Here is a 24994-nt window from a genome sequence, read left to right as displayed (position 1 = left end):
AACCTAATATAACAAAACTCTGTGTTTGGCGCTCGGAAGACACTGGTGTATTTGCCAAACAGATGGCTACGATTCGTTCAGCTGTTAATATCAGCACGAGAAAAGAAAGTGTAAAACTTGATGAATTTCCAAGCTGTTGCGGCCCTATTCTCTGCATCTGAAACCAGAGCGGTTGTTTTATTAAAGGCCGTTCAGAGTGAGAATGTAACACCTTCAGATCATGTATTCCCTTCATTATTTACAGGTCTGAACTAAGCTTCACAAAGTCCTTGATTCTGGCAGTAATTCGGTATAATTTCTAGAGCAGAACTTTGACAAATGTTAGAAGAAAACACTTTCTGAGGACTTTCAGGACTTCGCTGTGCTGTTTGATAAATGAGCAGACAGGCTGGGCAGTCATCTTTCTCTGGGGTTTTTTGTATAGACTCAATGAAGCCTGCTATAAGAACACCCCATGCTGTTCCAGCTACTGATCTAACATTCCTTGACTCAATAGCCAAATTTATTTAACCCTCTCCAAACCAGCAGCATCAGGGAAATGGCCAGCAGCCACTGGTAATTCCTGGAGATAACCAGTTAAGCCATTGAAAGGCAGTTAAAGGCAAAACAGAATAGAAAAAGCAACTGTTAGTAAGTCGGAAAAGAAACGTTTTTTACTCGAGGATTGACCATTGCATTAAAATGAAAGTAATAAAACTCAAAACGCTTTCATATGGAAGGTTGTTTGTCATGGTCAAAATTTTTGTTCTTTACATTCTACGCTAACGAATTATTTTGCACTTATCGAAAAACGTGACGTCAATGTAGTAGCTGACAAAAATAAAATAATCCTTATCGGGAAATTTTTAGCAGTGAAAACCATTGAAAAAACGAGTTTTATGGTAAGAACTTACCTTTGTTAAAACTCTTTCTGCGAGGTACACTGGGCTCCACAAGGAAAGAAATAGGGGTGTAGAGTAGGATCTTGATCCGAGGCACCAACAGGCTCAAAAGCTTTGACTGTTCCCAGAATGCATAGCGCCGCCTCCTCTATAACCCCGCCTCCCTACATAGGAGCTCAGTTTTTAGTTAACCAGCCCAATGCAGTAGCAGGAAAAGAGACGACAACAGTTAGTAGCCACATACACCACACTCTCACGACAGGAGAAGAGTCAGCGGCTAATGCCATACCAACCCAAAGAAGCTAAGTGCGTCAGGGTGGGCGCCTTGTGGAGCCCAGTGTACCTCGCAGAAAGAGTTTTAACAAAGGTAAATTCTTACCATAAAACTTGTTTTCTGCTGCGGGGTACACTGGGCTCCACAAGGAAAGACATAGGGATGTCCTAAAGCAGTTCCTTATGGGAGGGGACGCACTGTAGCGGGCACAAGAACCCGGCGTCCAAAGGAAGCATCCTGGGAAGCGGCGGTATTGAAGGCATAGAACCTTATGAACGTGGTCACTGAAGACTACGTAGCCGCCTTGCACAATTGTTCAAGGGTCGCACCACGGCGGGCCGCCCAAGAAGGTACAACAGCCGAGTAGAATGGGCCGTAATGTGAGCAGGAGCTGATAGACCAGCCTTCACATAAGCATGTGCAATCACCATTCTAATCCATCTGGCCAAAGTTTGCTTGTGAGCAGGCCAGCCCCGTTTGTGAAATCCAAACAGCACAAGGAGAGAATCAGATTTCCTAATAGAAGCAGTTCTCTTCACATAGATACGGAGAGCCCGTACCACATCCAAAGACCGCTCTTTGGGAGACAGATCAGGAGAAACAAGTGCCGGAACCACAATCTCCTGGTTAAGGAGGAACGAAGAAACCACCTTAGGTAAATATCTGGGACGAGTCCTAAGAACCGCCCGGTCATGGTGAAATATCAGATATGGGGAACTACAAGACAAGGCACCCAAATCCGACACTCTTCTAGCTGAAGCAATAGCCAGCAGAAACACCACCTTAAGGGAAAGCCACTTAAAATCAGCTGAACCAAGAGGTTCAAACGGAGACTCTTGTAACTCCTCCAAAACCACCGAAAAGTCCCCAGGAGCCACAGGCGGGACATAAGGAGGTTGGATACGCAACACACCCTGAGTAAAGGTATGCACATCAGGTAAGGTCGCAATCTTTCTCTGAAACCACACCGAAAAGGCAGATATTTGAACCTTGAGGGAGGCCAGACGCAGGCCTAAGTCCAGGCCCTGCTGAAGAAAGGCCAACAACTTGGCTGTACTAAACTTGGAAGCGTCATAATCGTTAGATGCGCACCAAACAAAGTAAGAATGCAGACCCTATAGTAAATCCGAGCAGAAGTCGGTTTCTGGGCCCGCAACATAGTTTGAATGACTACCTCAGAAAACCCTTTAGCCCTCAAGACGGAAGCTTCAAGAGCCACGCCGTCAAAGACAGCTGGGCTAGGTCCTGGTAGACACAGAGGCCCTGAACGAGGAGGTCTGGCCGTTGTGGAAGTAGAATTGGACGCTCTGATGATAGGCCCTGCAGGTCTGAGAACCAGTGCCGTCTGGGCCACGCTGGAGCTATGAGAAGCAGAATTCCTCTTTCTTGCTTGAACTTCCGAATTACCCTGGGCAGGAGTGACACCGGAGGGAACACGTACGGCAGCCGAAACTTCCATGGCACCACCAGCGCATCCACGAATGCTGCTTGAGGATCCCTTGTCCTTGCTCCGAAGACCGGAACCTTGTGATTGTGTCGAGACGCCATCAGATCTACGACTGGAAGGCCCCACTTTTCTACTAGGAGTTGAAACACTTGTGAATGGAGGCCCCACTCTCCGGCATGTACGTCCTGACGACTGAGAAAGTCCGCTTCCCAATTCAGGACTCCCGAAATTAATATTGCCGATATGGCCGGTAGATGGCGTTCCGCCCAATGTAGAATCCTTGAGACTTCCTTCATTGCCAAACGGCTTCGAGTGCCACCTTGATGATTTATGTAAGCCACTGTGGTGGCGTTGTCCGACTGTACTTGAACAGGACGGTTCTGAATTAAATGCTGGGCCAGGTTCAACACATTGAAGACCACCCGCAATTCCAGAATGTTGATCGAGAGGAGAGATTCCTCCTTGGTCCACCGACCCTGAAGGGAGTGTTGCTCCATCACTGCTCCCCAACCTCTTAGACTGGCATCTGTCGTCAACAGGACCCAGTCGGATATCCAGAAGGGACGGCCCCTGCACAATCGTTGGTCCTGGAGCCACCAGTGCAGCGACAGACGGACCTCTGGAGTCAATGAGATCATGTGAGGCCTGATCCGGTGAGGCAGGCCATCCCACTTGGCTAGAATCAGCCTCTGGAGGGGGCGAGAATGAAATTGAGCATACTCCACCATGTCGAATGCTGATACCATGAGGCCCAGCACCTGCATCGCCAAATGTTTCGACACTTGCGGACGAGAAAGGAAGCAACGAATCCTGTCCTGAAGCTTCAGGACTTTCTCCTGAGACAAGAACAACCGCTGGTTGTGAGTGTCCAAAAGCGCTCCCAGGTGCACCATGCTCTGAGCAGGGACCAGGGAGGATTTCTTCCAGTTGATGAGCCACCCATGGGGTTGTAGAAACCGGACAGTCATATCCAGATGACGTAGGAGAATTTCTGGGGAATTTGCCAGGATTAACAAGTCGTCCAGATACGGCAGTATCCTGACCCCTTGACGGCGGAGTAACACCGTCATCACCGCCATAACTTTGGTGAAGACTCACGGTGCCATAGTTAAACCAAAAGGTAACACCCGAAACTGGTAATGGAGGTTGCCAATCGCAAACCTCAGGTATTGCTGATGTGACACTGCTATAGGAATATGCAGGTAAGCATCCTGTATGTCCAGGGAGACCATGTAGTCCCCAGGTTCCAAGGCCAGAACCATAGAGCGAAGGGTTTCCATATGGAACTTGGAAACTTTCACTAACCTGTTCAATGCCTTGAGGTTGAGAATGGGCCGGGAGGACCCATTCGGTTTCGGGACCAGAAACAGCAGAGAATAGTACTCTGAGCAAGAGGCACCTGTACTACGACTCCTGTATCCAGGAGGGTCTGTACCACCGAATGTAGAGTGTTTGCCTTTGTCTGTCCGGCAAAATCGATTAGGGGGTCGGTTTTTGAAGGCTATGGTGTAACCTCGAGTGACGACTTCCTGTACCCAGGCATCTGAAGTGGTTTTCAACCATTTCTGGGTATACCCTAGAAGCCGGCCCCCCACTCTGGGATCCCCCAGGGGGAGGCCCGCCCCGTCATGCAGCAGGCTTATCGGTCTTGGAAGCTGGCTGATGGGCAGCCCAGGCTCTTTTGGGCTTCGGCTTACCAGGTTTGGAAGTACGGGCCTGCTTGTTGTACGCCTGACCTTTTGCTTTACCTGAAGGACGAAAGGGGCGAAAGGAAGTACCCTTAGCCTTCGACACAGAAGGAGCGGTGCTTGGCAGACAGGCAGTTTTGGCAGTAGCCAAGTCAGCCACTATCTTATTTAAGTCCTCCCCAAACAGAATATCTCCCTTGAAAGGGAGTACCTCCAGGGTTTTCCTAGAGTCCAGATCCACAGACCAGGATCTCAGCCACAATATCCGGCGAGCCAGGACTGATGTAGTAGAGGCCTTGGCTGCTAGGATACCAGCATCAGAAGCCACCTCTTTAATATAGTGAGAAGCTGTGACAATATATGACAAGCATTGTCTAGCATGGTCAGAATAGATTTCAGCTTCTAACTCCAAGGCCCATGCTTCAATAGCCTCTGCAGCCCATGTTGCTGCAATAGTGGGCCTTTGTGCAGCACCCGTGAGGGTGTAAATCGCTTTCAGACAACCCTCCACACGTTTATCCGTAGGCTCTTTTAGAGACGTGACGGTAGTGACAGGTAGAGCTAAGGAAACCACCATCCTGGCCACATGCGAGTCTACTGGAGGAGGCGTTTCCCAATTTTTAGACAGTTCTGGCGCGAGGGGATAGCGAGCCAGCATCTTCTTTTGAGGCACAAACTTCTTTCCCGGGTTTCCCCAGGGTTCCTGACGTATATCCACTAAGTGGTCAGAGTGAGGTAAAACTTGTTTAACCACCTTCTGACGCTTGAATCTATCTGGTTTCTTAGGAGGGGCGGATGGCTCGGGATCATCCGTAATCTGTAAAATTAACTTAATAGCCTCCAAAAGATCAGGAACATCCACATGTGAACTACCCTCCCCATCAGCAGTATCTGTGTCAGAATCTGTGGGGTCAGTGTAAGCGCCATCTTCATCAGACGAGGTATCAGTGACAGCAGTGGATTGTGAGGAGAAAAGAGCTCGCTTAGAGGACCCCTTGGTCTTAGACGAGCGAGGGTCAGACTTTTTAGTAGTCAGGGACTGGTTCAACTTCTTCAATTGAGCAGATAAATTGTCCGCCCAAGGCGGGTTAGCTGCGGGGACCACATACGGTTGCACCGGCATAGGAGGTCCCATAGGGGGCGTTAGTTTAGTAACTAACGTATGTAGAAGCGTGGAGAAAGTAGCCCACGGTCGGTCATTATGTACCCCCGTTGCCACAGTCCCACTGGGGGACAAGGAGCCCCCAGAACCAGAGCCCACAGCTGCTATAGTCTCCTCATAGGGGTCTGTGGCTTTAGCAACACCGGCAGTGTGTTCCGCCCCAGAACCGTTACCTTCAGAAGCAGACATGATATAACTTAGTATAGTATCAGGTAACACAGTACAATTGGCAGCAGCACAATACCTCTTACCCAAACCCCTGCGCAGTGTAGTCAGCACAAGCAGAGATACAGGAGAGATATGGTGACTAAAATCACAGAGAAAAAATAAGAATTTACTTACCGATAATTCTATTTCTCATAGTCCGTAGTGGATGCTGGGGACTCCGTAAGGACCATGGGGAATAGCGGCTCCGCAGGAGACTGGGCACAAAAGTAAAAGCTTTAGGACTACCTGGTGTGCACTGGCTCCTCCCCCTATGACCCTCCTCCAAGCCTCAGTTAGGATACTGTGCCCGGACGAGCGTACACAATAAGGAAGGATATTGAATCCCGGGTAAGACTCATACCAGCCACACCAATCACACCGTACAACCTGTGATCTGAACCCAGTTAACAGCATGATAACAGAGGAGCCTCTGAAAAGATGGCTCACAACAATAATAACCCGATTTTTGTAACAATAACTATGTACAAGTATTGCAGACAATCCGCACTTGGGATGGGCGCCCAGCATCCACTACGGACTATGAGAAATAGAATTATCGGTAAGTAAATTCTTATTTTCTCTAACGTCCTAAGTGGATGCTGGGGACTCCGTAAGGACCATGGGGATTATACCAAAGCTCCCAAACGGGCGGGAGAGTGCGGATGACTCTGCAGCACCGAATGAGAGAACTCCAGGTCCTCCTCAGCCAGGGTATCAAATTTGTAGAATTTAGCAAACGTGTTTGCCCCTGACCAAGTAGCTGCTCGGCAAAGTTGTAAAGCCGAGACCCCTCGGGCAGCCGCCCAAGATAAGCCCACTTTCCTTGTGGAATGGGCATTTACAGATTTTGGCTGTGGCAGGCCTGCCACAGAATGTGCAAGCTGAATTGTACTACAAATCCAGCGAGCAATAGTCTGCTTAGAAGCAGGAGCACCCAGCTTGTTGGGTGCATTCAGGATAACAGCGAGTCAGATTTTCTGACTCCAGCCGTCCTGGAAACATATATTTTCAGGGCCCTGACAACGTCTAGCAACTTGGAGTCCTCCAAGTCCCTAGTAGCCGCAGGCACCACCATAGGTTGGTTCAGGTGAAACGCTGAAACCACCTTAGGGAGAAACTGAGGACGAGTCCTCAATTCCGCCCTGTCCGAATGGAAAATCAGATAAGGGCTTTTACAGGATAAAGCCGCCAATTCTGACGCACGCCTGGCACAGGCCAGGGCCAACAGCATGACCACTTTCCATGTGAGATATTTTAACTCCACAGATTTAAGTGGTTCAAACCAATGTGACTTTTGGAACCCAAAAAACTACATTGAGATCCCAAGGTGCCACTGGAGGCACAAAAGGAGGCTGTATATGCAGTACCCCTTTTACAAACGTCTGAACTTCAGGGACTGGAGCTAGTTCTTTTTGGAAGAAAATTGACAGGGCCGAAATTTGAACCTTAATGGACCCCAATTTCAGGCCCATAGACACTCCTGTTTGCAGGAAATGTAGTAATCGACCCATTTGAATTTTCTCCGTCGGGCCTTACTGGCCTCGCATCACGCAACATATTTTCGCCAATGCGGTGATAATGTTTTTCAGTTACATCCTTCCTGGCTTTGATCAGGATAGGGATGACTTCATCCGGAAAGCCTTTTTCCTTCAGGATCCGGCGCTCAACCGCCATGCCGTCAAACGTAGTCGCGGTAAGTCTTGGAACAGACAGGGTCCTTGCTGGAGCAGGTCCCTTGTTAGAGGTAGAGGCCACGGATCCTCCGTGAGCATCTCTTGAAGTTCTGGATACCAAGTCCTTGTTGGCCAATCCGGAGCCACTAATACAGTGCTTACTCCTCTCCATCTTATAATTCTCAGTACCTTGGGTATGAGATGGCAGAGGAGGGAACACATACACTGACTGGTACACCCATGGTGTTACCAGAGCGTCTACAGCTATTGCCTGAGGGTCCCTTGACCTGGCGCAATACCTGTCGAGTTTTTCCCAACGGTTTATAATCATGTGGAAGACTTCTGGGTGAAGTCCCCACTCTCCCGGGTGGAGGTCGTATCTGCTGAGGAAGTCTGCTTCCCAGTTGTCCACTCCCGGAATGAATACTGCTGACAGTGCTATCACATGATTTTCCGCCCAGCGAAGAATCCTTGCAGCTTCTGCCATTGCCCTCCTGCTTCTTGTGCCACCCTGTCTGTTTACGTGGGTGACTGCCGTGATGTTGTCCGACTGGATCAACCCCGGCTGACCTTGAAGCAGAGGTCTTGCTAAGCTTAGAGCATTGTAAATGGCCCTTAGCTTCAGGATATTTATGTGAAGTGATGTCTCCAGGCTTGACCATAAGCCCTGGAAATTCCTTCCCTGTGTGACTGCCCCCCCAGCCTCGCAGGCTGGCATCCGTGGTCACCAGGACCCAGTCCTGAATGCCGAATCTGCGGCCCTCTAGAAGATGAGCACACTGCAACCACCACAGGAGAGACACCCTTGTCCTTGGTGACAGGGTTATCCGCTGATGCATCTGAAGATGCGACCCGGACCATTTGTCCAGAAGGTCCCACTGGAAAGTTCTTGCGTGGAATCTGCCGAATGGGATTGCTTCGTAGGAAGCCACCATTTTTCCCAGAACCCTTTCCTTGATGTACTGAGACTTGGCTCGGTTATAGGAGGTTCCCGACTAGCTCGGATAACTCCTTGACTTTCTCCTCCGGGAGAAACACCTTTTTCTGGACTGTGTCCAGGATCATCCCCTAGGAACAGAAGACGAGTCGTCGGAATCAGCTGCGATTTTGGAATATTGAGAATCCAATCGTGCTGCCGCAACACTACCTGAGATAGTGCTACACCGACCTCCAACTGTTCCCTGGATCTTACCCTTATCAGGGAATCGTCCAAGTAAGGGATAACTAAAATTCCCTTCCTTCGAAGGAGTATCATCATTTCGGCCATTACCTTGGTAAAGACCCGGGGTGCCATGGACCATCCATACGGCAGCGTCTGAACTGATAGTGACAGTTCTGTACCACAAACCTGAGGTACCCTTGGTGAGAAAGGTAAATTGGGACATGAAGGTAAGCATCCTTGATGTCCCGAGACATCATGTAGTCCCCTTCTTCCAGGTTCGCAATCACTGCTCTGAGTGACTGAATCTTGAATTTGAACCTCCGTATGTAAGTGTTCAAGATTTTAGATTTAGAATCGGTCTCACCGAGCCGTCCGGCTTCGGTACCACCACAGTGTGGAATAATACCCCGTTCCCTGTTGCAGGAGGGGTACCTTGATTATCACCTGCTGGGAATACAGCTTGTGAATGGCTTCCAAAACTGCCTCCCTGTCAGAGGGAGACATCGGTAAAGCCGACTTTAGGAAACGGCGAGGGGGAGACGTCTCGAATTCCAATTTGTACCCCTGAGATATCCCTTGAAGGATCCAGGGGTCTACTTGCGAGTGAGCCCACTGCGCGCTGAAATTCATTGAGACGGGCCCCCACCGTGCCTGATTCTGCTTGTAAAGCCCCAGCGTCATACTGAGGGCTTGGCAGAGGCGGGAGAGGGCTTCTGTTCCTGGGAACTGGCTGATTTCTGCAGCCTTTTTCCTCTCCCTCTGTCACGGGGCAGAAATGAGGAACCTTTTGCTCGCTTGCCCACGAAAAGACTGCTCCTGATAATACGGCGTCTTCTTATGTTGAGAGGCGACCTGGGGTACAAACGTGGATTTCCCAGCTGTTGCCGTGGCCACCAGGTCTGAAAGACCGACCCCAAATAACTCCTCCCTTTAATAAGGCAATACTTCCAAATGCCGTTTGGTATCCGCATCACCTGACCACTGTCGTGTCCATAACCCTCTACTGGCAGAAATGGACAACGCACTTAGACTTGATGCCAGTCGGCAAATATTCCGCTGTGCATCACGCATATATAGAAATGCATCTTTTAAATGTTCTATAGGCAATAATATACTGTCCCTATCTAGGGTATCAATATTTTCAGTCAGGGAATCCGACCACACCAACCCAGCACTGCACATCCAGGCTGAGGCGATTGCTGGTCGCAGTATAACACCAGTATGTGTGTAAATACATTTTAGGATACCCTCCTGCTTTCTATCAGCAGGATCCTTAAGGGCGGCTATCTCAGGAGAGGGTAGAGCCCTTGTTCTTACAAGCGTGTGAGCGCTTTATCCACCCTAGGGGATGTTTCCCAACACACCCTAACCTCTGGCGGGAAAGGATATAATGCCAATAACATTTTAGAAATTATCAGTTGTTATCGGGGGAAACCCACGCATCATCACACACCTCATTTAATTTCTCAGATTCAGGAAAACTACAGGTAGTTTTTCCTCACCGAAAATAATACCCCTTTTTGGTGGTACTCGTATTATCAGAAATGTGTAAAACATTTTTCATTGCCTCAATCATGTAACGTGTGGCCCTACTGGAAGTCACATTTGTCTCTTCACCGTCGACACTGGAGTCAGTATCCGTGTCGGCGTCTATATCTGCCATCTGAGGTAATGGGCGCTTTAGAGCCCCTGACGGCCTATGAGACATCTGGACAGGCACAAGCTGAGTAGCCGGCTGTCTCATGTCAACCACTGTCTTTTATACAGAGCTGACACTGTCACGTAATTCCTTCCAACAGTTCATCCACTCAGGTGTCGACCCCCTAGGGGGTGACATCACTATTACAGGCAATCTGCTCCGTCTCCACATCATTTTTCTCCTCATACACGTCGACACAAACGTACCGACACACAGCACACACACAGGGAATGCTCTGATAGAGGACAGGACCCCACTAGCCCTTTGGGGAGACAGAGGGAGAGTTTGCCAGCACACACCAGAGCGCTATATATATATACAGGGATAACCTTATATAAGTGTTTTTCCCATTATAGCTGCTGTATCTTTAATACTGCGCCTAATTAGTGCCCCCCTCTCTTTTTTAACCCTTTCTGTAGTGTAGTGACTGCAGGGGAGAGCCAGGGAGCTTCCCTCCAACGGAGCTGTGAGGGAAAATGGCGCCAGTGTGCTGAGGAGATAGGCTCTGCCCCCTTCTCGGCGGCCTTATCTCCCGTTTTTCTGTGAATTCTGGCAGGGGTTAAATGCATCCATATAGCCCAGGAGCTATATGTGATGTATTTTTAGCCATCTAAGGTGTTTATATTGCGTCTCAGGGCGCCCCCCCCCAGCGCCCTGCACCCTCAGTGACCGGAGTGTGAAGTGTGCTGAGAGCAATGGCGCACAGCTGCGGTGCTGTGCGCTACCTTATTGAAGACAGGACGTCTTCTGCCGCCGATTTTCCGGACCTCTTCAGTCTTCTGGCTCTGTAAGGGGGCCGGCGGCGCGGCTCTGGGACCCATCCATGGCTGGGCCTGTGATCGTCCCTCTGGAGCTAATGTCCAGTAGCCTAAGAAGCCCAATCCACTCTGCACGCAGGTGAGTTCGCTTCTTCTCCCCTTAGTCCCTCGGTGCAGTGAGCCTGTTGCCAGCAGGTCTCACTGAAAATAAAAAACCTAAAACTAAACTTTTCACTAAGCAGCTCAGGAGAGCCACCTAGTGTGCACCCTTCTCGTTCGGGCACAAAAATCTAACTGAGGCTTGGAGGAGGGTCATAGGGGGAGGAGCCAGTGCACACCAGGTAGTCCTAAAGCTTTTACTTTTGTGCCCAGTCTCCTGCGGAGCCGCTATTCCCCATGGTCCTTACGGAGTCCCCAGCATCCACTTAGGACGTTAGAGAAATACGTATTAGAGTATATCTTTGTGAAAATCCTATATAATTATAAAACCTGACGCACCAAGCCCCCTCAGGTTATAGAATATAGGGATAGCAAGTTGAGTGAGAGACACGAAATGGAAACCACTCAGCAAGCTAATGCACACACATATAGTCACATGTAAACAATGCAGAGGTTATTACTAACAATAATACTGCACTGGACCAGCTTATATAGCTATGTAGTGAATAGATATAACACTGCACAGTAAGAACTGGATGTATGTCACAGGGTACTTGTACCAGAGAACCCTGACTAAATGCACTCTTTCTTAACTAACACTGTCCAATTGACATGTAGAATACTTAAGTGTCATGTAAAGTCACAGCGCTGACAACCAGGCGTCTTTACACAGGAGGATTTGCCCAAGCAGTCCCAGGAACAGTGTAGCTGAGAGAAATGGCGCCCAAACACTGAAAGGGAGTGAGGGAGAGACAGATATGCAGCTCCAGGGCGGGAATGCTGGAAATGGCGCCCTGGGGCTGGGGGAGGGGCTCCAGGTCTAAGCCTTATCCCCCTGCTGGCAAAACCACCGGGTACTGTGGGCTACTAGTAAAACGGTTTTAAGGGAAAACCTGACCTGCACCCATGCCCTGGTGATCTAGTGGGATCGCCTGTACTGCCACAGTGTCCACCGCCAGCGCGCGCGGCCCGCCTCCCACTGACCGCGCCGGATCACGATAAAGTATGGGTCCCGCTCACGGGACCCACTCACCACCTCCCGAAGCGTGGCCACGCGATCCTGGAAAGTCCCCGTCGTGTGTGCCTGACTTTAGAAGAAAACCGGAGCCTCCTGCTGTAGGTACCCGGCAACCAGGGCTCGGGAGTGTACAGCGCCACTAGGGAGAGATGGAGCTGCAGCAGTGAATGTCACAAGACAACCCCTCAGGTTATAGAATATAGGGATAGCAAGTTGAGTGAGAGACACGAAATGGAAACCACTCAGCAAGCTAATGCACACACATATAGTCACATGTAAACAATGCAGAGGTTATTACTAACAATAATACTGCACTGGACCAGCTTATATAGCTATGTAGTGAATAGATATAACACTGCACAGTAAGAACTGGATGTATGTCACAGGGTACTTGTACCAGAGAACCCTGACTAAATGCACTCTTTCTTAACTAACACTGTCCAATTGACATGTAGAATACTTAAGTGTCATGTAAAGTCACAGCGCTGACAACCAGGCGTCTTTACACAGGAGGATTTGCCCAAGCAGTCCCAGGAACAGTGTAGCTGAGAGAAATGGCGCCCAAACACTGAAAGGGAGTGAGGGAGAGACAGATATGCAGCTCCAGGGCGGGAATGCTGGAAATGGCGCCCTGGGGCTGGGGGAGGGGCTCCAGGTCTAAGCCTTATCCCCCTGCTGGCAAAACCACCGGGTACTGTGGGCTACTAGTAAAACGGTTTTAAGGGAAAACCTGACCTGCACCCATGCCCTGGTGATCTAGTGGGATCGCCTGTACTGCCACAGTGTCCACCGCCAGCGCGCGCGGCCCGCCTCCCACTGACCGCGCCGGATCACGATAAAGTATGGGTCCCGCTCACGGGACCCACTCACCACCTCCCGAAGCGTGGCCACGCGATCCTGGAAAGTCCCCGTCGTGTGTGCCTGACTTTAGAAGAAAACCGGAGCCTCCTGCTGTAGGTACCCGGCAACCAGGGCTCGGGAGTGTACAGCGCCACTAGGGAGAGATGGAGCTGCAGCAGTGAATGTCACAAGACATGTACACACTGCTGCAGCCCTTGAAGTCTTAACTTTTCTTCTCAAAAAGCTCTTCTTAGGGCTGCCCAGAGCAGCCCCTCTGTTATGTGCCTGCTATCTGCGGCACCAACTACAAAACTGAGCTTCTGTGCAGGGAGGCGGGGTGATATAGGAGGCAGCGCTATGCATTCTGGGAACAATCAAAGCTTTTGAGCCTGTTGGTGCCTCGGATCAAGATCCTACTCTACACCCCTATGTCTTTCCTTGTGGAGCCCAGTGTACCCGCAGCAGAAATAAAGGAGATCAGAAGGAGACTACTATTTGCTAAGGAGATAAATGGGATTGGTTGAAAGCTGCTGTGGAGCTCTCTGTGCACGTCCTTGTTATGACACACGGCAAATGGTGCAGGTAGATGTTACAGCCACCTCCTGACCCACAGCTGCTGCACTTGGGCAGAGGGAATGGGAGCGGAACAGAAGGAATGGTCCAGACTCTGGAATGCCAAACCGGACCGGCTACCTACAGTGACCTTTGCCACTGTGGATCTCTCTGTGACTGTACCTTTGTGTGACAGCTGTCACACAGCAAACTGTACGGGTAGACGCACACAGAGAGCTCCTCAGCGGTCGAGGTTGCTGCATGTACAGTAGCTGGTCCTGTCCAAGCCAATCTGGCATTCCAGAGTTTGAACCGTTCCGGCTTTCACCTAATCCCAGAGAACACTCACTCTCTGTATGGAATACAGAATTAATTAACTACCCCAAGTGTTTCCAAGTAGACAGGAATAAAAGGTTTACTGGCGGAATCTGGATTTGTGGAAATGCCACATAGATTTGGGTTAAGGGTGCCAGGTCTGAGCGGCAGCACTCTGTGCTAACTTATATTAATAACAATGAATTCATCTATTACATTTATTTAGCCATGGGCTCAACATAGACAAATATCAGAAAAATACATTTGATATATTCTAGACATTTAGGGGGACATGTACTAAGCAGTGATAAAAGTGGAGAAGTGAGCCAGTGGAGAACTTGCCCATGGGAACCAATCATCTGCTCTGTATACTTTTATAGTATGCAAATTATAAATGTTACATCACTGCTAATTGGTTGCCATGGGCAACTTCTCCACTGGCTCACTTCCCCACTTTTATCACTGCTTAGTACATGTCCCCCTTAATCATGTTTTTAAGTTAATCATTAGATAAAATGGGGTTTAGGGAAAGGAGTTTTGTGACGGCTGCCAACAATGGTGTTTAAGAGGGCAAGCATTGTTAATAATGGTTTTGTGTGGTCCCTTCTTTACTAGCAGGATAATTACAGCATTCACTCCTATTTATTACTAAAATATCACCAGCACATAGAGGGAGATTTATCAAACCTTCCAGAAAGGACAAATGGAGATGTTATTTAACTAGTACATTCTATAAAATGATAGCTAGGGTATATTTATTAAACTGCGGGTTTTTAGAAGTGGAGATGTTGCCCATAGCCCAGATTCCACTTATTATTTATCTAGCACCTTCTAGAAGATACAATTTTGATTGGTGGCTATGGGCAACATCTCCACTTCTAAAAACCTGCACTTTATTACATAGAAACACAGTAAATATATTAAAATCTGATTGGTTGCTCTGGGGAACACCTGCCCTTTTCCTCTTTAGAAGGTAAGATGCGTGATGTGTGTCCCCCTTTCCTCTTGACCTTAGTGTTCATAATCATCCTCAATGCTAGCCAGCCTAGGCTGACAGTGTGTGTCCCCCTTCTAGCACAGCTGGTTACTATCATATCCAGATTAAGGGGTAAGGGGAGCAGACGATAATGTACCCAGGGCCCCCCTCTGTCAGGGGGCCCCAGGCCAGAGCACACTGACATCACTAGCTCCCCCTCTTGTGCAGCAGCAGAAGCAGGCAGTCAGAATGTGAGCAGGACAATACGCAGTGCAGGCAGAGACACAGGAATATCATGTTTCATGAGCTACTGATGTACTTTCCTGACTAGAGGAGAGATAGGAGGGGAAAGAGCTGTAAGTGACCCAGGTATCCTTGCTTCTCCTCCTCCCTGTCTGAGTGTCTGGGTCCTGAATTATCTGTTATCTAATGAGAGCAGGTCTAGAGACACACACACACACACACACACACACACACACACACACACACACACACACACACCAGTAGCGGATCTTGCCACGGGCAAGCAGGACTTTTGCCCGGGGAAAGAAAAGAAATAATGTGGGCACTCGGAGGGGATAATAGTGCAACAGCTGCTGGTTTTGTAAATGTACAAATTTATTGGTAAAAAATGTATTTCTGAAAATAGACACTGAATGGCTGAATGCCTCAACATTACATATACACAGTTAGATAAAAAAAAAACATGTAAACATCCGAAGGGCGCCGCACCATGGCAAGATCTGCTGCTGCTGTGCTCCCCACTGCCCGCTCTGTCCCACTGCCGCTGCCGCTGCCCCCCGCTGTGAAGGGAACTAGATGCGTAGCGTCTAGTTTCCCTTCGTGGAGAGGACCTTTACTGTGCGGTGCGCGATGACGTCATTGCGCACCGCACAGCAAAGGTCCTCACCACGAAGGGAACTAGACACGAAGCGTCTAGTTTTCCTTCGTGGAGAGGACCTTTGCTGTGCGGTGCGCAATGACGTCATCGCGCACCGCACATAATTTCAGCGGCACTACTACTGTACAGGGGGCGTAACTGACCACGCCCCCTGTATGAAGCCACGACCCTATTGCCCGCCCGGGGCGCTAGAAGCCCAAGAACCGGCCCTGACACACACACACACACACACACACACACACACACACACAGAGTCCTCCCAAGACCTGTCCCAGTGTGTAAGTAGTGCAGAGGCTGCTGCTATGTTTGCATGTGATAAGATAAATTACAGATTTTATTTTTCTGTGTGTATTTTAAGGTTGTCTAAGTTGTCTTTGTTCCACTACAAAAGAACTGTATAAAATAGTTATCTCTCAATTAGGTGGAGCTATAAACAGTACCCAGGCATTATTAAACTACAGGTTGAGTATCCCATATCCAAATATTCCGAAATACGGAATATTCCGAAATACTGACTTTTTTGAGTGAGAGTGAGATAGTGAAACCTTTGTTTTTTGATGGCTCAATGTACACAAACTTTGTTTAATACACAAAGTTATTAAAAATAATAAGAATTTACTTACCGATAATTCTATTTCTCGGAGTCCGTAGTGGATGCTGGGGTTCCTGAAAGGACCATGGGGAATAGCGGCTCCGCAGGAGACAGGGCACAAAAAAGTAAAGCTTTACTAGGTCAGGTGGTGTGCACTGGCTCCTCCCCCTATGACCCTCCTCCAGACTCCAGTTAGGTACTGTGCCCGGACGAGCATACACAATAAGGGAGGCATTTTGAATCCCGGGTAAGACTCATACCAGCCACACCAATCACACCGTACAACTTGTGATCTAAACCCAGTTAACAGTATGACAACAGAAAGGGCCTCTTAAAGATGGCTCCTTAACAATAACCCGAATTAGTTAACAATAACTATGTACAAGTATTGCAGATAATCCGCACTTGGGATGGGCGCCCAGCATCCACTACGGACTCCGAGAAATAGAATTATCGGTAAGTAAATTCTTATTTTCTCTATCGTCCTAAGTGGATGCTGGGGTTCCTGAAAGGACCATGGGGATTATACCAAAGCTCCCAAACGGGCGGGAGAGTGCGGATGACTCTGCAGCACCGAATGAGAGAACTCCAGGTCCTCCTTTGCCAGGGTATCAAATTTGTAAAATTTTACAAACGTGTTCTCCCCCGACCACGTAGCTGCTCGGCAGAGTTGTAATGCCGAGACCCCTCGGGCAGCCGCCCAAGATGAGCCCACCTTCCTTGTGGAGTGGGCTTTTACAGTTTTAGGCTGTGGCAGGCCTGCCACAGAATGTGCAAGTTGAATTGTGTTACAAATCCAACGAGCAATCGACTGCTTAGAAGCAGGTGCGCCCAACTTGTTGGGTGCATACAATATAAACAGCGAGTCAGATTTTCTGACTCCAGCCGTCCTTGCAATGTATATTTTTAAGGCTCTGACAACGTCCAACAACTTGGAGTCCTCCAAGTCGCTAGTGGCCGCAGGCACCACAATAGGTTGGTTCAGATGAAATGCTGATACCACTTTAGGGAGAAAATGCGGACGAGTCCGCAGTTCTGCCCTATCCGAATGGAAGATTAGATAAGGACTTTTATAAGATAAAGCCGCCAATTCAGATACTCTCCTGGCAGAGGCCAGGGCTAGTAACATAGTCACTTTCAATGTGAGATATTTCAAATCCACCTTTTTCAATGGTTCAAACCAATGGGATTTGAGGAAATCTAAAACTACATTTAGATCCCACGGTGCCACCGGAGGCACCACAGGAGGCTGTATATGCAGTACTCCCTTGACAAAAGTCTGGACCTCAGGGACAGAGGCCAATTCTTTTTGGAAGAATATTGACAGGGCCGAAATTTGAACCTTAATGGATCCCAATTTGAGACCCATAGATAATCCTGATTGCAGGAAATGTAGGAAACGACCCAGTTGGAATTCCTCCGTCGGAACCCTCCGATCCTCGCACCACGCTACATATTTTCGCCAAATGCGGTGATAATGTTTCACGGTGACTTCCTTCCGTGCCTTAATCAAGGTAGGAATGACTTCTTCTGGAATGCCTTTCCCTTTTAGGATCTGGCGTTCAACCGCCATGCCGTCAAACGCAGCCGCGGTAAGTCTTGAAAAAGACAGGGACCCTGCTGTAGCAGGTCCCTTCTCAGAGGTAGAGGCCACGGTTCGTCCGTGAGCATCTCTTGAAGTTCCGGATACCAAGTCCTTCTCGGCCAATCCGGAACCACTAGTATTGTTCTTACTCTTCTTTGCCGTATGATCTTCAATACCTTTGGTATGAGCGGCAGAGGAGGAAACACATACACTGACTGGTACACCCAAGGAGTTACCAGTGCGTCCACAGCTATTGCCTGTGGATCTCTTGACCTGGCGCAATATTTGTCCAGTTTCTTGTTGAGGCGAGACGCCATCATGTCTACAATTGGTCTTTCCCAACGGTCTATTAACATGTTGAAGACTTCTGGATGTAGACCCCACTCTCCCGGATGAAGATCGTGTCTGCTGAGGAAGTCTGCTTCCCAGTTGTCCACGCCCGGGATGAACACTGCTGACAGTGCTATCACGTGATTCTCCGCCCAGCGAAGAATCTTGGCAGCTTCTGCCATTGCACTCCTGCTTCTTGTGCCGCCCTGCCTGTTTACATGGGCGACCGCCGTGATGTTGTCCGACTGAATCAACACCGGCTTTCCTTGCAGGAGAAATTCCGCCTGGCTTAGAGCATTGTAGATTGCTCTTAGTTCCAGAATGTTTATGTGAAGAGACTTTTCCAGACTCGTCCATACTCCCTGGAAGTTTCTTCCTTGTGTGACTGCTCCCCAGCCTCTCAGGCTGGCGTCCGTGGTCACCAGGATCCAATCCTGAATGCCGAATCTGCGGCCTTCTAATAGGTGAGCCTTCTGCAACCACCACAGAAGTGACACCCTTGTCTTTGGTGACAGGGTTATTCGCAGGTGCATCTGCAGATGCGACCCTGACCATTTGTCCAACAGATCCCTTTGGAATATTCTTGCATGGAATCTGCCGAATGGAATTGCTTCGTAAGAAGCCACCATTTTTCCCAGGACTCTTGTGCATTGATGTACTGACACTTTTCCTGGTTTTAGGAGGTTCCTGACCAGATCGGATAACTCCTTGGCTTTTTCCTCTGGAAGGAAAACCTTTTTCTGAACCGTGTCCAGAATCATTCCTAGGAACAGCAGACGAGTTGTCGGGATTAAATGGGATTTTGGAATATTCAGAATCCACCCGTGTTGTCTTAGCACCTCTTGAGATAGTGCTAAAGCTGTCTCCAGCTGTTCTCTGGACCTTGCCCTTATTAGGAGATCGTCCAAGTATGGGATAACTAATACGCCTTTTCTTCGAAGAAGAATCATCATCTCGGCCATTACCTTGGTAAAGACCCGAGGCGCCGTGGACAATCCGAACGGCAGCGTCTGAAACTGATAGTGACAGTTTTGAACAATGAACCTGAGGTACCCCTGGTGTGCGGGGTAAATCGGAACGTGTAGATACGCATCCTTGATGTCCAAGGATACCATAAAGTCCCCTTCTTCCAGGTTCGCTATCACTGCTCTGAGTGACTCCATCTTGAACTTGAACTTTTTTATGTAGAGGTTCAAGGACTTCAGATTTAGAATAGGCCTTACCGAGCCATCCGGCTTCGGTACCACAAATAGAGTGGAATAATACCCCTTTCCTTGTTGTAATAGGGGTACTTTGACTATCACCTGCTGAGCGTACAGCTTGTGAATGGCTTCCAACACCCTCTCCCTTTCGGAAGAGACGGTTGGTAAGGCAGACTTCAGGAAACGATGAGGAGGATCCGTCTCTAATTCCAACCTGTACCCCTGAGATATTATCTGCAGGATCCAGGGGTCTACCTGCGAGTGAGCCCACTGCGCGCTGTAATTTTTGAGACGGCCCCCCACTGTCCCCGAGTCCGCTTGAGAGGCCCCAGCGTCATGCTGAGGTTTTTGCAGGAGCCGGGGAGGGCTTCTGTTCCTGGGAAGGAGCTGCCTGTTGGTGTCTCTTCCCTCTTCCTCTGCCTCGTGGCAGGTACGACAAGCCCTTTGCTCTCTTATTTTTGTAGGAGCGAAAAGGCTGCGGTTGAAAGGTCGGTGCCTTTCTCTGTTGGGGAGTGACTTGAGGTAAAAAAGTGGATTTCCCGGCAGTAGCCGTGGCCACCAAGTCTGATAGACCAACTCCAAATAACTCCTCCCCTTTATACGGCAAAACCTCCATGTGACGTTTTGAATCCGCATCGCCTGTCCACTGTCGTGTCCATAAGGCTCTTCTGGCTGAAATGGACATAGCACTCACCCGAGATGCCAGTGTGCAAATATCCCTCTGTGCATCACGCATATAGATAAATGCATCCTTTATTTGTTCTAACGACAGTAAAACATTGTCCCTATCTAGGGTATCAATATTTTCAATCAGGGATTCTGACCAAACTACTCCAGCACTGCACATCCAGGCAGTTGCTATAGCTGGTCGTAGTATAACACCTGCATGTGTGTATATATTCTTTTGAATAACTTCCATCTTTCTATCTGATGGATCCTTAAGTGCGGCCGTCTCAGGAGAGGGTAACGCCACTTGTTTGGATAAGCGTGTGAGCGCCTTGTCCACCTTAGGGGGTGTTTCCCAGCGCGCCCTAACCTCTGGCGGGAAAGGGTATAATGCCAATAACTTTTTTGAAATTATCAACTTTTTATCAGGAGCAACCCACGCTTCATCACACACGTCATTTAATTCTTCTGATTCAGGAAAAACTGTTTGTAGTTTTTTCACACCATACATAATACCCTGTTTTACGGTATCTGTAGTATCAGCTAAATGTAACGTCTCCTTCATTGCCAAAATCATATAACGTGTGGCCCTACTGGAAAATACGTTTGAATTTCTACCGTCGTCACTGGAATCAGTGCCCGTGTCTGGGTCTGTGTCGACCGACTGAGGCAAAGGGCGTTTTACAGCCCCTGACGGTGTTTGAGGCGCCTGGACAGGCATTAATTGATTGTCCGGCCGCCTCATGTCCTCAACTGACTGTTTAAGGGAAGATAAACCATCACGTAATTCCACAAATAAAGGCATCCATTCTGGTGTCGACCCCCTGGGGGGTGACATCTGCATATTTGGCAATTGCTCCGCCTCCACACCAATATCGTCCTCATACATGTCGACACCACGTACCGACACACACCGCAAACTCACAGGGAATGCTCTAATGAAGACAGGACCCACTAGCCCTTTTGGGGAGACAGAGGGAGAGTCTGCCAGCACACACCACAAAGCGCTATATATACAAGGGATATCCTTATATTAAGTGCTCCCTTATAGCTGCTTTAATATATATATATATAGCCATTAATGTGCCCCCCCTCTCTGTTTTACCCTGTTTCTGTAGTGCAGTGCAGGGGAGAGACCTGGGAGCCGTTCTGACCAGCGGAGCTGTGACAGAAAATGGCGCCGTGTGCTGAGGAGATAGGCCCCGCCCCTTTTTCGGCGGGTTCTTCTCCCGCTAATTTTCCAGTCAGGCAGGGGTTAAATATCTCCATATAGCCCCTATGGGCTATATGTGAGGTATTTTTAGCCTTGTATAAGGTTTATATTTGCCTCTCAGAGCGCCCCCCCCCAGCGCTCTGCACCCTCAGTGACTGCCCAGTGAAGTGTGCTGAGAGGAAAATGGCGCACAGCTGCAGTGCTGTGCGCTACCTTATGAAGACTGAGGAGTCTTCAGCCGCCGGTTTCCGGACCTCTTCACGCTTCAGCATCTGCAAGGGGGTCGGCGGCGCGGCTCCGGGACCGGACTCCACGGCTGGGCCTGTGTTCGATCCCTCTGGAGCTAATGGTGTCCAGTAGCCAAGCAGCAAATCCACTCTGCATGCAGGTGAGTTTACTACTTTCCCCCTAAGTCCCACGTTGCAGTGATCCTGTTGCCAGCAGGACTCACTGTAAAGAAAAAAAAAACCTAAACTAAACTTTCTCTAAGCAGCTCTTTAGGAGAGCCACCTAGATTGCACCCTTCTCGTTCGGGCACAAAATCTAACTGGAGTCTGGAGGAGGGTCATAGGGGGAGGAGCCAGTGCACACCACCTGACCTAGTAAAGCTTTACTTTTTTGTGCCCTGTCTCCTGCGGAGCCGCTATTCCCCATGGTCCTTTCAGGAACCCCAGCATCCACTTAGGACGATAGAGAAATTGTATTAAATGACCTTCAGGCTTTGTGTATAAGGTGTATATGAAACATAAATGAATTGTGTGAATGTACACACACTTTGTTTAATGCACAAAGTTATAAAAAATATTGGCTAAAATTACCTTCAGGCTGTGTGTATAAGGTGTATATGTAACATAAATGCATCCTGTGCTTAGCTTTAGGTCCCATCACCATGATATCTCATTATGGTATGCAATTATTCCAAAATACGGAAAAATCCGATATCCAAAATACCTCTGGTCCCAAGCATTTTGGATAAGGGAGACTCAACCTGTATTAGTTTAAATAATATACAAAATTGGTTTAAATGTAATATATCCATACGTCCCATCATGACCTATTCCAGGAAAAATCTATTAAATAGTGCACAATAATATACACCCCCGCCCTTCCCCCGTGCCGTGCCCCGCTGTCTTAAGTGCCCCGCCCCATAGTCCCCCAAGGCTTAATCTGGCCCAGGTTACTATACATCACAGGTGGCAATGGCACTGTGCATGTGTCAGTAGTTCCTGGATAAAAAATATTCACTCGGCCCTCCCACAAGATGGCTGCCTTCAGTATCTGTGGAGGAGACAGGTGCACTGAATCAGTTCTATATGTGCCTATTCATACTATTATAATGCATGTTGTGTAAATATTGAGCATACAGTACCTTGCCAAAACTAGCAGCGTTCACTGGTTGGGTGTCATTTTTTTCACAGAAATCCAAATAATGCATATAGAGGGCACTGCGGGGGATACAAACTCCCTCTGCAATCTCGTAGTTCTCTTCCAACCTTCCAAATAAAAATCCATGTTAGATGTTATCAGGAGCATCCATTTATTACACTTCTGGTTAATTTCTGCTACTTTAACTGTACAATTCATAGTATCATCATCATTGCAGGTATAATTACAGCAGCTAACAGACACAAAAGGTTGGCATTTGAAAATACTGTAATAGAAATAGCTATCATTTGTAGCAATCAATCAGGTCTCAAGTCATTTTTTAGGACAGTTTGGAAAATGAAAGCAAACTCCGGATTGGTGCTATGGATTACAAGTAGCAAATTCAGTGGATGGGGCATCACTCAGCAGGAGCAGGGCCAAGATGGCGCAATTTGCAGTGAATCATGTCCTGACACCATACTTGACCACTTTCCTGGAAGTTCCGGGAGAATCAGGAGTTTGAGGCAGTCATTAAGCAATTCCCGGCACTCTGCCAACATCCACTCACCTGTCGTTTGTTCTCCTCTGACTTATTGACTCATACTTGCCAAAGTCAGAAAGTATGCCTGAAACCATTACCCAGCCCACTTCACTAGAGTAGTTGGCATGATCTGGGAGGGTTCACTGATGTCCCCGTAGTCAGGTACAACTCTACAGAATATGGAAGCCTCCCAAACTTTCCGGGAGAATAGGCAAATATGGTTTTCTGCATGGTTATCTATGCACAATTTATCATTAATTCCATTATTAACATTATTAAATTTTTATTTACAGATATGTCCACGTTGGTCATTGCTGCAATGCGTTCGCACATGCAGACGCATTGCTGCAGCAACTACAAGTGCCGTTGCAAATAGTTTTCCTACGATCGCACAATGCATTTCTTATGGGTCGCAGGTGCGACTATTCGCACATGCCCATGAATGTGCACATTGGTCACACTGGTTTTGGCAAACCAGTCGCACTTTCAAATAGTTGCAGGTGTGATCAGCACTGGCATACATGTACATTACGTCTGCATATTCTGTAGCGCTTTACAAATGGGGACACAAAGTAATGTTGTAACACTAAGGTAAGTAGTTGTTATGACCTAGGTCAGTGATGGCTAACCTTGACACTCCAGCTGTTGTTGAAATACACATCCCAGCATGCCCTGCTACAGTTTTGCTATTTGGCCTTGCTAAAACTGATGCAGGGCATGCTGGGATGTGTAGTTCAGCAACAGCTGGAGTGTCAAGGTTAGCCATCACTGACCTAGGTCCTACAGTACTTCTTACCAGATTTTGGTGTTTGGATGATCTGTCTGATACAGTTTCCACTATTGTTATACAGAGAGGAATACTCTAACAGAAACTATTTCCATGGCTTCTATGATAATGTTTTAGTTTATTGTCTTAGGTTTAATCCATACTTGCCTACATTGTGATTCTCCTCTCCGGGAGAAGCCCGGAGAGGAGACGCTGCAGGAGTCTTCAGGGGGCGGGGCCGGACTGTGACATCACCAAGCCCCGCCCCCATATCAGAAAATGCAGCGATTCGCGGCTTCACGGGAAGGGGGCGGGGCTAAAATGACGCAATTTGCGTCATTTTAACCCCTTCCCCACCCGACAGACCTGCAAATACAGGAGATTATCTCTCCATCCTGCTGGCATCACTAGGATGCGAGCAGGATGCGGGAGACCTGCCCACTCTTCCGGGGGTGCGGGGGGCTACCCCAAAAAACGGGAGCCTCCCGCAGCTTCCGGGAGAGTAGGTAAGTATGGTTTAATCTTAGATGAAACCGAGAAAAGTTCCTAAATGTTTCATAAAACTTTTATATTAAATCATAATAGTTTACAATGCACAGTAATAACAATACCGTTTTACTAACAATTTTCACTAAAAACAACCACAATTGTTTTTATTCAACTGGAACTTGACCAAATAAACTTCTTCAGCTGGATGAACTTCTGGTTAGTCTGCTTAAGCAATTTGTACCTTATAATACATGTTTCTCTTACGTCCTAGAGGATGCTGGGGTCCACATTAGTACCATGGTGTATAGACGGGTCCACTAGGAGCCATTGGCACTTTAAGAGTTTGAGAGTGTGGGCTGGCTCCTCCCTCCATGCCCCTCCTACCAGACTCAGTTTAGAAAATGTGCCCGGAGGAGCCGGTCACAGCTAGGGGAGCTCCATAGGAGTTCTTTTAGTTTTATTATTTTAATTAGTGTTTAGACACAGGGAGGCTGCTGGCAACAGCCTCCCTGCTTTGTGGGACTAAGGGGAGA

The 24994-nt window shown here is 48.3% G+C and overlaps 1 protein-coding gene across 4 annotated transcripts in view; it reads right to left on the bottom strand.

Moving 5' to 3' along the window:
• Positions 1–24994, bottom strand: part of RFX4 (regulatory factor X4) — a 242988-nt gene that overhangs the window by 107383 nt on the left and 110611 nt on the right. For all 4 annotated transcript variants that reach the window (XM_063928437.1, XM_063928435.1, XM_063928438.1 and 1 more), the window contains one exon: positions 22670–22793. In XM_063928437.1, coding sequence (XP_063784507.1) covers positions 22670–22735 — 66 coding nt within the window. In that variant the 5' untranslated portion in view covers positions 22736–22793. The remainder of the gene's footprint in view (positions 1–22669; positions 22794–24994) is intronic.

The sequence above is a fragment of the Pseudophryne corroboree genome, chromosome 6 (assembly GCF_028390025.1).
Source record: "Pseudophryne corroboree isolate aPseCor3 chromosome 6, aPseCor3.hap2, whole genome shotgun sequence".
Classification (NCBI taxonomy): domain Eukaryota; kingdom Metazoa; phylum Chordata; class Amphibia; order Anura; family Myobatrachidae; genus Pseudophryne; species Pseudophryne corroboree.
This window is presented reverse-complemented; position numbering and strand designations above follow the sequence as displayed.